General features: G+C 54.2%; 1 protein-coding gene across 5 annotated transcripts in view; it reads left to right on the top strand.

The window, feature by feature from the left end:
* Positions 1–12,172, top strand: part of OGDH (oxoglutarate dehydrogenase) — a 41,032-nt gene that overhangs the window by 6,915 nt on the left and 21,945 nt on the right. For 3 of the 5 annotated variants that reach the window (XM_070424890.1, XM_070424886.1, XM_070424888.1), the window contains exons 2-4: positions 1,552–1,800; positions 10,127–10,318; positions 11,414–11,504. In XM_070424890.1, the coding sequence (XP_070280991.1) occupies positions 1,579–1,800; positions 10,127–10,318; positions 11,414–11,504 (505 nt within the window). In that variant the 5' untranslated portion in view covers positions 1,552–1,578. Of the gene's footprint in view, positions 1–1,551; positions 1,801–10,126; positions 10,319–11,413; positions 11,505–11,627; positions 11,731–12,172 lie in introns of all 5 variants that reach the window. The other 2 variants (XM_070424889.1, XM_070424891.1) reach the window with 1 other exon arrangement.

Below are 12,172 nucleotides of genomic sequence, written 5' to 3'. Positions count from 1 at the left end.
CTGCCTTAAACTTGTTTGTGGGAGGCATTGGAGCGCAGTGGGTGCAGGGAGAACTACCGAAGTACCTTGAAACTTTTGACTTTTAAGATAAAGAAAACGGGTTAAGTTTGCATTCTGTAGCAATATCCAAAATACGTTGCTTGTTCCTCTTTAATTTTTAAGGAGCGGGCTTTTGTTCCTCATTTAGTTTGTTTTTAAAGCACCTGTCCTGCTTTCCCCTTTGCTGACTGGTCTTCTCTGAGCGGCGGAGCGCCCAGTGCCCATCTGTGTCCCTTGTGTGTACTCTGATTGCGTTTAGGCCACGAGGGAGGGTCCCCCTGGACAGTATAAAGCAGTGGCTGCCAGCCGGTGGTCCGTGAGGTCCGAAAGGCTGGCGGCCGCTGGGATAGAGGACAGTTCACGAGCATTTGTTTCTCGTCATTCTTAACATGTCTCAGAGCTTGGCTTTCCTTCAGGTAGGTGTGGAGGTGGGTGATTTCAGCTTCACAGCCAGGTGCTTTGAGGCAAATTCCTGAGCACCTTGCCTAAGCCATGTGCCCAGGCAGAGAGCTGTGGTCACCCCAGTGCCCTTCCCCTTCCGGGGCCCCTTTTGCTGACTGGAAGTCGCCTGGTCCCTTCCTGACAGGGTCCCCCAAAGCCCAGGCTCCTCATGTCCTGGAAGGTGGGCGGAATGGGGACTTGGCAGTCAGAAAGCATGAGCTTGGAGCCTGGCTCTGCTCTTAATGACCCAGGGACCTTGGGGGGAAACGAGCTGAACTCCAGAAAGCCGATCTGTAAAACAGCGGGGGGTGTAGGGTTTGCGAACAGTCCTGACACGTCAGGGTGCTGACCAGGGTGCATGGGCGTAGACATTTGTGTGACCTCTGGGCCCCGGTTTCTGTCCTGCATCAGAGGTTCCTGCTCAGCCCCTGCGTCCTTCACACTTTTCCACTCGCTACCTTCCCTCCTCCTGACTTCTCCGTGTGGGATGCGCCTGGGAAGGTTGAGTCCTCCGGGGAGTTGGCGGAGTTGGCGTTGTCTGTGCCTCTCAAGCACCCCCTGCTTTCTATGTGATGTTTTTTAAATATTTTTTCTTCTGCTCAAATATAAATTATTTGAGAAACATTTCCCCTGATTTCTCTATATTCTCCAGAATATAGGGAGTCCAGTAGGTACTCCGTAGTTTCTGGGTAAAGGAGAAAATATGTTCCTTATTTTGCAGTTAATCCAAATCTAACCAGCAATCAATCAATCCTGTTGTCTTTTCTAGAATTGTTTTATGCAATGTATACACTTAGAGATGTTACACTTAGAGACGTTTCATGTTTACATTCTGTGGTAGTTTGTATCCCTGAAATTAAACGGCTTGTGCGTGAAGGCCTGGCCCTGTAGCTGTGGGGGGCCTGGGCCTCGAGGCTGGGTGGGTCACTCACGCTCTGCTGTGCTCTCTGAGCTGGAGCAGGTGCCCTGCCACCCGTGCATTTGAACTCTCTCCTCCAGCCAGAGCCTGCGAGTATCCCCCCATAGCTTCATCTGCTAAAATGCTCTTTCTGGTTTTTCTTCTTTGTGCAGGCAGTGGTGAGCACCTTCAGAGCAAGGATGTTTCACTTAAGGACTTGTGCCTCGAAGCTGAGGCCCTTGACGGCCTCGCAGACTGTTAAGACATTTTCCCAGAACAGACCAGCAGCCGCTCGGACGTTGGGGCAGACCCGGTGCTACACTGCCCCCGTGGCTGCGGAGCCCTTTCTGAGCGGGACTAGCTCCAACTACGTGGAGGAGATGTACTACGCCTGGCTGGAGAACCCCAAGAGTGTTCACAAGGTAAGGCTCGCAGGAGCGGGTCCTTGTGTGTTTGGAGTCGCGGCCGATGGTGGCTGGCCACCCAGGTAAGTGTCCTGAGGAGCCCTCAGGCAGGAAGGCAGGCGGCAGCCAGGACCCCAGCGACCCACGCGCTCTGTGGCCACCCAGGCCCAACAGGAACCACCTTCTCTGGAGGGGCGACCCCCTCACCATTGTGCTCGCTCTCTGGAACAGACCGCAGTCACCGAAAGGATCTCCGCAAGGCTCTCCGCAAGGATGCACGTGCACCACTTCCGGAATCTCGGCAGGGACGCTGCGGAAGAGAAGCCTGCGGAAGGATGACCCGAACACCTTGAATCGTCTCGTGTGATTTCTGTGCCTTTCACATTCAGATCATTATGCTCACGGTTTCCTCCTGTCCTGGGACTCCGTGTGCCACCTGTGAGGCATGTCCTCCTCAGTGCCTCTCCTCACGACTTGCTGGGTATGGGGCACACTTCGTGGCGGAATTCCTTTTTCTCTGTTTTTATACACACACACGTAACTGATTTCTGAGAGGAGGGGAGAGGGAGGGAGAGTTAGAAACATCAATGATGAGAATCATCCATCGGCCACCTCTTGCACACCCCACACCGGGGATTGAGCCCACAACTCAGGCATGTACCCTGACCAGGATCGAATTATGATTGCCTTGTTCATAGGTCGATGCTCAACCACTGAGCCACGCCAGTCGGGCATAGCAGAATTTCTTAACAGCATTTGACCAGTGGAAATTTGTGGTTTTGATGACCATTTCATGGATTTCGGGTCAGGCAGTGGCCCAGTGCAGGAGCTGGAGGGCAGGTTCCCAAGCTGCTCAGGCTCCCCGGGACTGGTGGCAGATGTGGGGATGTGTTCAGTGCCGGCTAACGTCATTACTCTTTGTTGTTGTTGTAGTTGTTAATCCTCACCTGAGGATATTTTTCCATTGATTTTTTAAAAATATATTTTTATTGATTTCAGAGAGGAAGGGAGAGAGAGATAGAAACATCAGTGATGAGAGAGAATCATTGATGGGCTGCCTCCTGCACACCCACTACTGGGGATCGAGCCTGCAACCCAGGAATGTGCCCTTGACCGGAATTGAACCCGGCACCTTCCAGTTTGCAGGCCAGCACTCTATCCACTAAGCCAAACCGGCTAGGGTTTTCCATTGATTTTTAGAGAGAGTGGAGGGGAGGGGAAGAAACAGAAAGAGAAACATCAATGTGAGAGAGACACATCATTGGTTGCCTCCTGCATGTGCCTCAACAGGTGCTGGGGGCCGAGCCTGCAACTGAGGGACATGCCCTTGACCAGAATTGAACCTGAAACCTTTCAGTCCATGGGCCAACGCTCTAACCACTGAGCAACTGGCCAGGGCATGACGTCATCCCTCTTGATTGCTCGTTTCCTTCCTTGTGGATCTTGAGTCTCTAGAATAAGCTCTATGTTAACGACATTTAAGACTTGGTATATTCGTGTGATTACGGGAGCCACCAGCCCTGTCTCACCAGAGTGCCTCCTCTTTGCCTGAACCTCATGGCATTTAGCTGGGCCCTTCCTGTTTCCAGGGCCACCAGAGCCAGTGGGGCCTGGTTCCCAGGAGGCGCTCTGGGCCTTCCCCAGGCTGGAAAGTGGACCTGGAAGGAAGTGCTGAGAAGACGCCCTGCTGGGGGTGGAAGCCAGAGGTCTCCGAGGACAGGTGCTGGAAGCTTGTCTCTGGCCGTCACCTCGTGCTCAGGCTGGTCCCTTGCCTTCCTTTCCCCAAGTACGACCCCTTGTGGAGCCAACCAGGCCTTCTTATCTTAAGAGTTGAATGCACATGAGGCTCACCTGTGACGAAGGGGTGCTGGAGAGGGGACGGGTGGCTGCTGGGCAGCCATCATAGTCCTTCCTCAGAGTGATGGGCTCCACCTTTGGTCTCGGGCAGAGACCAGGGTGTGTCTTGCACTCTCAGCAGGTCCGATAGGGCAGAGCTGAGGCAGCTTTTCTTTGCTGACCTTGGAGTTGGCGGGTGCTTTGCTTGCACACCGGGAGAGGAGATAGACTGTTTGGAGATGTTCTTTCGTGAGCTACCTGTGGTTTAGAAACAACGGCATTGCTCTAATCAAGCACAAATCCACTTGGTTTCCGTAACTGAGGAATACTGAAGCAGAACCCTTAATTTTAACTGCTTTCATGGTAGCAAATCAGGCAGACCCCAACCCCAGTGCCTCCCAGACATAGTGGGGGGTGCTCTGAGCAGGCTCTGGGTGCAGCCCTGCCATCCTCAGCTGGGGGTCGCTTGAGCAAGGCCCTGCACTGGGTGGGGTCTGAAGGCCAACAACACTCCGTCCTGCGTGCTGTCCTTTGAGACACTTAGTTCTAAAGCAGGTTCTGTGGGGGTGGGCAGTCGACCATCAGCCTCCCGCGTGTGGGCATGGAGTACAGACAGGGCAGTCTGTTTTCAGGAAGGGTGCAGGCCCAGCAATTGGCGCAGAGAGGACGCCAGAGCAGCCTTTACTTGCGCGGCAGTGCTGTGAACCGACCGTGTGCATGGGAACCTGGTGCTGGGACACCATGCAGAGTTTGCCGCATTTTCTGACCCGGAAGAGCCCCTGTGCAGAGTGGCTGGGGAGACGGGCTCTTGTCGGCCAGCGAGTCCTGGTGACTGTCCTTGCTGAGGAGTCCCTGCCTGTCCATTCATTGGACTGAACAGGCCAAACCCTTGTTTCAAGATGGCCATGCATCTGTTTTCCTTGGTGGCTTGGTGCCCTGCGTTTCTTGTCTGTAGCAGTTAAAAAGCTCTGTTAGTGTCCTGGCCGGTTTGGCTCAGTGTTGAGAGCGCTGGCCCATGGACCAAGGTTCCCAGGTCCAATTCCAGTCAAGTGCACATACTTTGGTTGTGGCTTGATTCCCGGCCCTGATTGGGGCACGTGCAGGAGGCCACCAATCCGATGTGTCTCTCTCACATCTGTTTCTCTCCCCGCCTTCCTTCCACTTGCTCTAAAAATCAATGGAAAAATATCCTTGGGTGAGGATTAACAAAAAAATTAAAAAGCTCTGTTAGTACCAGAACTTTCCATGGTTGCCTGTGTCACGCTCGTGCCTGAAATGGATGAGTCATTAGTTTATTACTGTGCCATGGCCTTGGAACCTGGGTTCGGTCCATTCCAGGGTGTCCATAGGTGATTGGGGTGTGTTTATGGGCGGTGGAGCGGTTCCCACCTAAGGTAGAGACAGCAGGAGTGGCATTGGACAAGAAGAAACGGCTCAGTCAGTCCAGAAGCCAGAGTCCTAGACTTTGGCAGCTGAAATAAGCATTGGTAATCCAGGGTTAAGTTCTAATCAACTTCTTGTCCCTACAGGTGCTTTTTAAAGTGTAAGGAGCTGTGCAAGTGTAGGGTGTCGCGTGTGGCCTGTGCTCTTAACTTTCATAGGTAAAGAGCGAGGCACGGAGAGCCCAGCGACTTCCCTGGCTTTGCCCAGTCTGCAGGGGAGAGAACAGGGACTCGGGCCCCAGACCTGGGGCAGGCAGGCCTGTTACGGTGGTGGCTCCACCGTGTGTGTGGCCCTGATAGGTAACACACTTGTGCTGACGTGTTTGCCGCTCTCCAACCCTGAAGCCTCTGGCAACCGTCTCTGGTGTCGCTCACAGCCAGGAGCTTGGTGCTGAGACCAAGTCCTTTTTGCCTCACTGAACTGCTCGTGCCTACGTCCCTGGTTCGCAGTCCACAGCTGCCGAGGTCAGCACCTCTCTGAGGGGGGGTGGAGCCTTGAATGCTGGGCGCCCCAGGCTCATACATCTGACACCATTCACAGCACTGCACCAGACGCCCCCCGGCACCCCCTTCACACGCACCGGGCACTGCCACCTCTGACACCCCGTCAGTCCGTGAATTAACTCAGCGGGCGTGTGGAGCACGTACTGGGCATTGGACTCGCTTCCTCAGGATATTGTGGAGGCTTGTGGGGAGCAGAGGAGGGACAGCGGCCTTTGAAGGCAGAGCTTCGTGGACTCCACTAAAATGCCTTAGTTACATAAAATGAAAGAATTCTGGTTTCGTTTCAACTAAACTGTTACCCTTGTTTACACTTGAAATCTATCATGTTTTGGTTTGTCATTTTGGCAACAAGCTGATGGCCTTAAACCCACTTGTGGGGGGCGCTGCAGGCCCACACCTTGGAGGACAAGCTGTCTCTCCTGCCTGTGAGCTGCCCCACCCTCCTCAGCTCTGCCAGGCGCAGATAAGATGCACCGAGATAGTTCCCACTGCCTGGCCGTCGGGCCTGGTCCCAGCCTGGCCTCCCGACCTGTCTGCCAGGGCAGCCACATGGCCTCCTGGTGGCCAGCGACCGTCCCCCCTCGGGCTCCTCGCAGCCAGCTCCCTCCATGCGTTGTCCTTCTGGCACCTGCTCTGAAATGACATTCCTTCGTCTGTCCCGCTCCCGAGAGTGAGTAGCACATCGCAGACTCCTGTCCAGAGCTCCGCGCCCGCTGCAGAGGCAGCCTCGCGTTTGTGGAGTGCCCCCTCCGAGTAACCGTGCTCACCTTTGACGTGTCTGGGGAGACGCGTTGGTGCGTCGGTGCGACCGCATCGCTGGGGCTTCTGGTCCTGCTGGATGGAACAGCTGGCTTTCGGGGCAGTGCCTTCCCTCCCCCTTCCCGGGTGGGCAGAGAACTGAGTGTCTGGATCTGGCTATTGGTCCGTCCAAGCCTGGCGGGGGCACGGCTTCCTGAATTAGTTGTGGAACAGGCAGGCACAGGTGGGGGGCTCTGACCGCAGTGCCTGGGGACCTAGACTCGGCGTGGCAGGCGAGCAGCTACATCTGCCTGTGTCGCAGGCGGGGGAGCACCACCGGCCCGGCCCTGTGGGACACGGGCCCAGGTCTGGCCTTGACTGTACCCATTGTAAGTTGCAGTGCACAGGTTTTGCCAAGTGCATGCCGTCAAAACCCAAACGTGAACACCTTTCGGTCGTGGTGGGAGGGGCTGCTATTGGGGTTGTGTCTCGGTCTGAGGGCTGGGTGGGTGGGGCACACCTGAGTGCAGGTCCCACACCTGCTGCCTAGAACGTGAGGAAGGGCCTGGTGTGTGTGTGGTGGGCGTGAGTGATGGGGAGGTGGAAGTGCATCCTGTGGGCCAGCACTGCAGCCCCTCTCTGCCGCTGTCCTCTGCCAGTCAGAAGAAGGTTCCAGAAGGGAGGCCAATGGCGCCTGCCCCTCCCAGGGCTGGGCTGCCGGGAGTTCACTTGGGCCTGCTGCCCAAGCTCCAGGAAGTTGGAAATGTTTGGGGTGTCCAGTGCGTCGGCTTTGTGTGTCCTTGTAACGCACCAGGCAGGGGCCAGGCCCGGGCTTTCCCTGCCCTGGGCAGTGGACACTGAGGCAGCCTCTCCTTTCTCGCAGGAGCAAGTCGGTTCCTATTGCTGGTGGGCACAGGGCCTCTCACCGCAGTGGAGCCGGGTCCAGCGAGTGTGGGTGGGAGCAGCCTGTTGGCAGGTTGGGAGAATGGTATTGGATCCCGAGTCCTGCCCAGGGGCAGAGAGGGCCAAGGCCGGGCGTGTGCAGGTCTGTGCCGCTGGCGTGTGGCTGGTGCCAGGCGAGGACCATCCGCTCACACACTGCCTGTCAACCAGAGCAGGGAACACGGCGAGACCTCAAATAGTGAGATTTGTTAAAACATGTAAAGTTGCTGTTAACATATTAACACACTTTTATTACGGTAAGCGCTCTGGTTTTCTGTACACTCCCCATGTTGTACAGTGTCACCCAGTAGTCTGATTTTATAAGTTCCTGAATACAAGAGGCATAAACTTGGATGTTCTGAAAACTCCCCTGGACACAGGTTCAGCACAAGGCCCTGCTCACCACAGCGGTTTCTGGTGGGATTGGCGGCGCAGGCCGTGTCTCGGGACTTGAACCCGGGCCCGCACGGCACTGGGAGGCTGCCTGCGGACCTCGAACTGGGGGCGAGCGCAGGCCTGCTGGCCGTCTCTCCAGGTTCTCCCAGGCGTCTAATCCGTTTACTGACAAAGAACTTAGAAATCGGACGTGTCTGGCAGAGAAGAAAAACAGTGTTTACCAGGTGTACCAGTTAATGTGGATTTTTTTCAATAGATGGAGTTACACAGACGTTGATAAATATGCGATTTGATGTGTATGCTATTTTGTTGTATTGACAGCAAGCTTCAAAACTTCGTATGTCAAATTTTCTGAAGATGTTAACATCATAGATATTTTTACGCTTAAAAATGTCGAATTTCGTGCCAAAAAAAAAATTGCGAGAAGTTTTAATTCATTATTTTATTTTGAAGAAAAGTGCTGCTGAAAGTTATGGTATACTTCGGGAAGCTTATGGTGAACATGCTCCATCTCAAGACACTTGTGAACGCTGGTTTAAACGCTTTAAAAGGGATGATTTCAATGTGAAAGACAAGGAACGTCCAGGTCAACCAAAAAAGTTTGGTGACCAACAGTGACAAGCATTATTGGATGAAGATGCGTGTCAAACTCAAAAACAACTTGCAGTGCCCTAACCAATTTGGCTCAGTGGATAGAGCGTCGGCCTGCGGACTGAAGGGTTCCGGGTTCGATTCCAGTCAAGGGTATGTACCTTGGTTGCGGGCACATCCCCAGTAGGGGGTGTGCAGGAGGCAGCTGATTGACGTTTCTCTCTCATCGATGTTTCTAACTCTCCCTTCGTCTCTGTAAAAAAATCAATAAAATATATTTTAAAAAAACAACTTGCAGAAAGATTAAACGTTGCTCTTAGCAAACAATTTCTGATCATTTACAAGCAATGGGAAAGATTTTAAAGGAAGGAAAATGGGTGCCACATCAACTGAACCAAAGACAAATGGGAAACTGAAAAGTCATCAGTAAAATGTTGCTTCAGCGGCACGAAAGTCTTTTTTGCATCGAATCGTGACTGGCAATGAAAAGTGTATTTATTTTGAGAATCCCAAATGCATAACTTCATGGGTTGATCCAGGTCAACCATCAACATCGACTGCAAGGCCAAATCGCTTCGGAAAGAAGACAATGCTCTGTGTTTGGTGGGATCAGGAAGGTGTGGTGTATTATGAGCTTCTAAAACCAGGTGAAACCATTAAAACTGATGGCTACTTACAACAGATAATCAATTTGAACCATGCTTTGATCGTAAAACGACCAGAATGGGCCAGAAGACATGGCAAAGTAATTTTGCTTCATAATGCACCATCACACACTTTATAACCAGTTAAAGACACGTTAAGAGATCTTGCCTGGGAAGTATTAACCCACCTGCCGTATTCACCAGACCTTGCTCCTTCAGGTGACCACTTGTTCCGATCGATGGCACACGCACTTTCTGAGCAGCATTTCAAAACGTACGAAGAAGTGGAATATTGGGTCTCTGAGTGGTTTGCCTCAAAACAAGAAAAGTTCCATTGGGACAGTATCCACAAATTACCTGAAAGATGGGGGAATGTGTAGCTAGCGATGGACATTACTTTGAACAAAGCACTTTTGATGTTTTTCTTGAAATTATCGTGTTTTCTTTGATTACAAAATCTGAATTATTAACCGGTACACCTGGTACATGTCTCGGACCTTCTTGGTTTTTAGTACAGTAGTTGGAGCTTTTTTGCAATGGAATTAAGTGTTGGTTTCTCTGATCTCTGAAATATTTTAAGACTCAACATCTTTGTATGAGATGAATAAACTATTAAGAGTCCATGGTATCTATGTGAATTACAGATTGACTCATTTAAACGTGAAATAGCCAAAAACAGTAGGAAGAGAAATAATGAGTTAGTTTGATTAGCACAGAGGAAGTGGAAACAGAGGAACCCCAGTTAGGTTCCTTGTGCACGCAGGCGTGTGCTGGCTGCTGCCCTCCGCACGCTGCGGTCTTTACCACAGACCTATGCGCGCAGATTTCTCTCCCTCCCACACAGCCCTGAGCCCCGGTGCTAGGTGCCTGGCAGGATCTCAGGGCTCAAACTAAGTCCTCCCTCTGCACATTCCTGAGCCCTGAAGTACAGACAACACAGTTTCTCCAGGGCCAGCCCTGGGCTGCCCCTTGCACAAGGGCCTGCTGTATGTCGGGAGTGAGGGCGCAAGTGAGGCCTGAGCCCTGGAGGCTGTGTGAAGGACAGGAGGTCGGGGACAGACGGGCAGGAAGGGCAGCCAGAGGGCATCTGCCCCATTGATGTGGGGCATCCTGAGGGGTCAGGGGAGCAGCTGGTCAGAGCAGGACATTGCCCGGCCAGGATGTGGCCTGCCCGCCAAGAACAGTTCTTTTTTGGCTGGAAGGAGGGCGAGGCCCCCAGTGGAGTGACACCTGTGTTCCTTCTCTCTTTAGTCGTGGGACATTTTTTTCCGAAACACCAATGCGGGGGCGCCTCCGGGCACCGCCTACCAGAGCCCGCTGCCCCTGAGCATGGGCGCCCTGTCTGCCGCGGCCCGAGCACAGCCCCTGGTGGGCACCCAGACCAACGTGGACAAGCTGGTGGAGGACCACCTGGCGGTGCAGTCTCTCATCAGGGCCTACCAGGTAAGGTGGCGCCGCTGGCCTCCACTCCCGCCGGCACTGGGCCTGTCCCTGCCTCGGGGTCCAGGGGCGCGGAAATGAAAAAGGTGAGGAGAGGAGCCGGGACGTCTCCTCCTTGGAGCAGATCCGCTGCCATCTTTAGTGCCTGCCCTGGAAAGAGCTCCTCGTTTATTTCCATAGGTTGGCAAGAAAGATTCGTGGGCAGGGAAACAGTGCCAGGCGCAGGAAGTGCCTGTGACCAGGAGCACTGTGCTGTCCCCTGCCAGCTGCTAGCACCCAAATGCGAGAGGCGGAAATGAACCTGTAGGGCTTGGGACGGGCAGGCAGGCGCTCCAGTGTGCGTCAGCCACTGGAAGGGGCCTGGTACCAGGCCTTTCCCAGGTTAGCCGCCTGGTCCGGGAGCAGAGGTCTCGGGCAACCCCCGGGACCCAGACTCCTGCTGCCTCCTGTCACTGCAGCGCATGCAGGGCATTGGCGTCCTCTGCCCCCGGTGCCAGGACAGGTGCCCGGGGAAGGTGGCAAGCGGGGTTCTCTCCAAGGAGGGGAAGCTGCAGGGACCTGTGGGAGGCGGCGTGCACTCGGCCTCAGCAACTGGGCTGCCCGTGGGGCCCGTTGTCCATCCCTTCGGTGCCAGCGGAGGCCGTGGTGACGTGCCCCATGTGTCAGGGAAGGGACTTTGGGGAGTTTCTGTCCTGTTGTAGGCAGTCAGGTCAGAGGGGACATCCCGTGAAGCTGTCCTTTGTCCGACTCGGTGCCCTGACCTCCAGCTCACACTGCCTGCCCAGCGCTGTGCCCCTGCTTCCTCGCAGGCCTTCTGCTCAGAGCTGAGCTGGAGTCACATTGGGGTGACGTCCCCAGAGCCCATCTCCATCTGTCCAGGGAAACGGCCCCAGGGAGCGGTCCTTTCCGACTCCCACATTCCTCCCAGCCCATTTCCCCTTTATAGATGTGCCTCGGTGCACAGCAGTGTGGGGACAGCCCGCCGTCCGAGGCCGGTAGAACTAGTCGGGTTCATTGTTCTCGGGAGATTTGACCACATGTGACTTTTACCCCACAGCCCGGGACCTGCTTAACCACTGCTTGTGTTATTACTTCCAGGTCAGGGGTCACCACATTGCAAAACTTGATCCTCTCGGAATTAGTTGTGTAAATTTTGATGATGCTCCAGTAACTGTTTCTTCAAACGTGGGTGAGGATTGATCTGTAAATACTAATTTTAATGTAATTTTACTTTTTTTTACCCCTTCCCTCTTTTTTTTCCTCCTGTCCTTTTGTGTGTGTCCCTCCCTCCCCATCACTGGCCCTTTCATAGATACGAGGGCACCATGTAGCACAGCTGGACCCCCTGGGAATTTTGGATGCCGATCTGGACTCCTCCGTGCCCGCTGACATTGTCTCATCCACAGACAAACTTGGTGAGGGTCTGGGAGTGGCCAGTGCTGCTGCTGAGCTCCCGGTGCTGGCCCGGGTGCCGGACGCCCAGACGGGAGGGGAGACTCTTAAGTTTCCTTGGTTCTGATCACTTGACATTACGGTCGCGCAGCCTTCGTGCTGGGCAAGTGTGTTCATCCCAGCTTCTTAGATGGTGTGAGCTCCACTGTCCGAGTCTCAAGTTAGAAAGTAAAATTTGGGGCAGAAAAGGTTTGAGATGCAGGGAAAAGGATGGCCCGCCTGTGCAGGCCGATCAGAAGATGCTCAGACGCTCTTCTGGCGCCTGGCAGACCCGGTGCAGGGCCGCCATGCGGAAGAAGGCCTGCGCAACCTCCCGTCGCCTCACTGTCCAGCACGCGGGGCCTGCCTCTGCCAGGCAAGTCTCAAAACAGGCTGTGCAACTGGGGTCTCGATTCTTAACGGCCA

The sequence above is a fragment of the Myotis yumanensis genome, unplaced genomic scaffold, assembly GCF_028538775.1.
Source record: "Myotis yumanensis isolate MYYU_CA2020_CCGP unplaced genomic scaffold, mMyoYum1.0.hap1 SCAF_9, whole genome shotgun sequence".
NCBI lineage: Eukaryota > Metazoa > Chordata > Mammalia > Chiroptera > Vespertilionidae > Myotis > Myotis yumanensis.
Note: the sequence above shows the minus strand (reverse complement) of the source record. Positions and strands in the feature narration are given on the sequence as shown.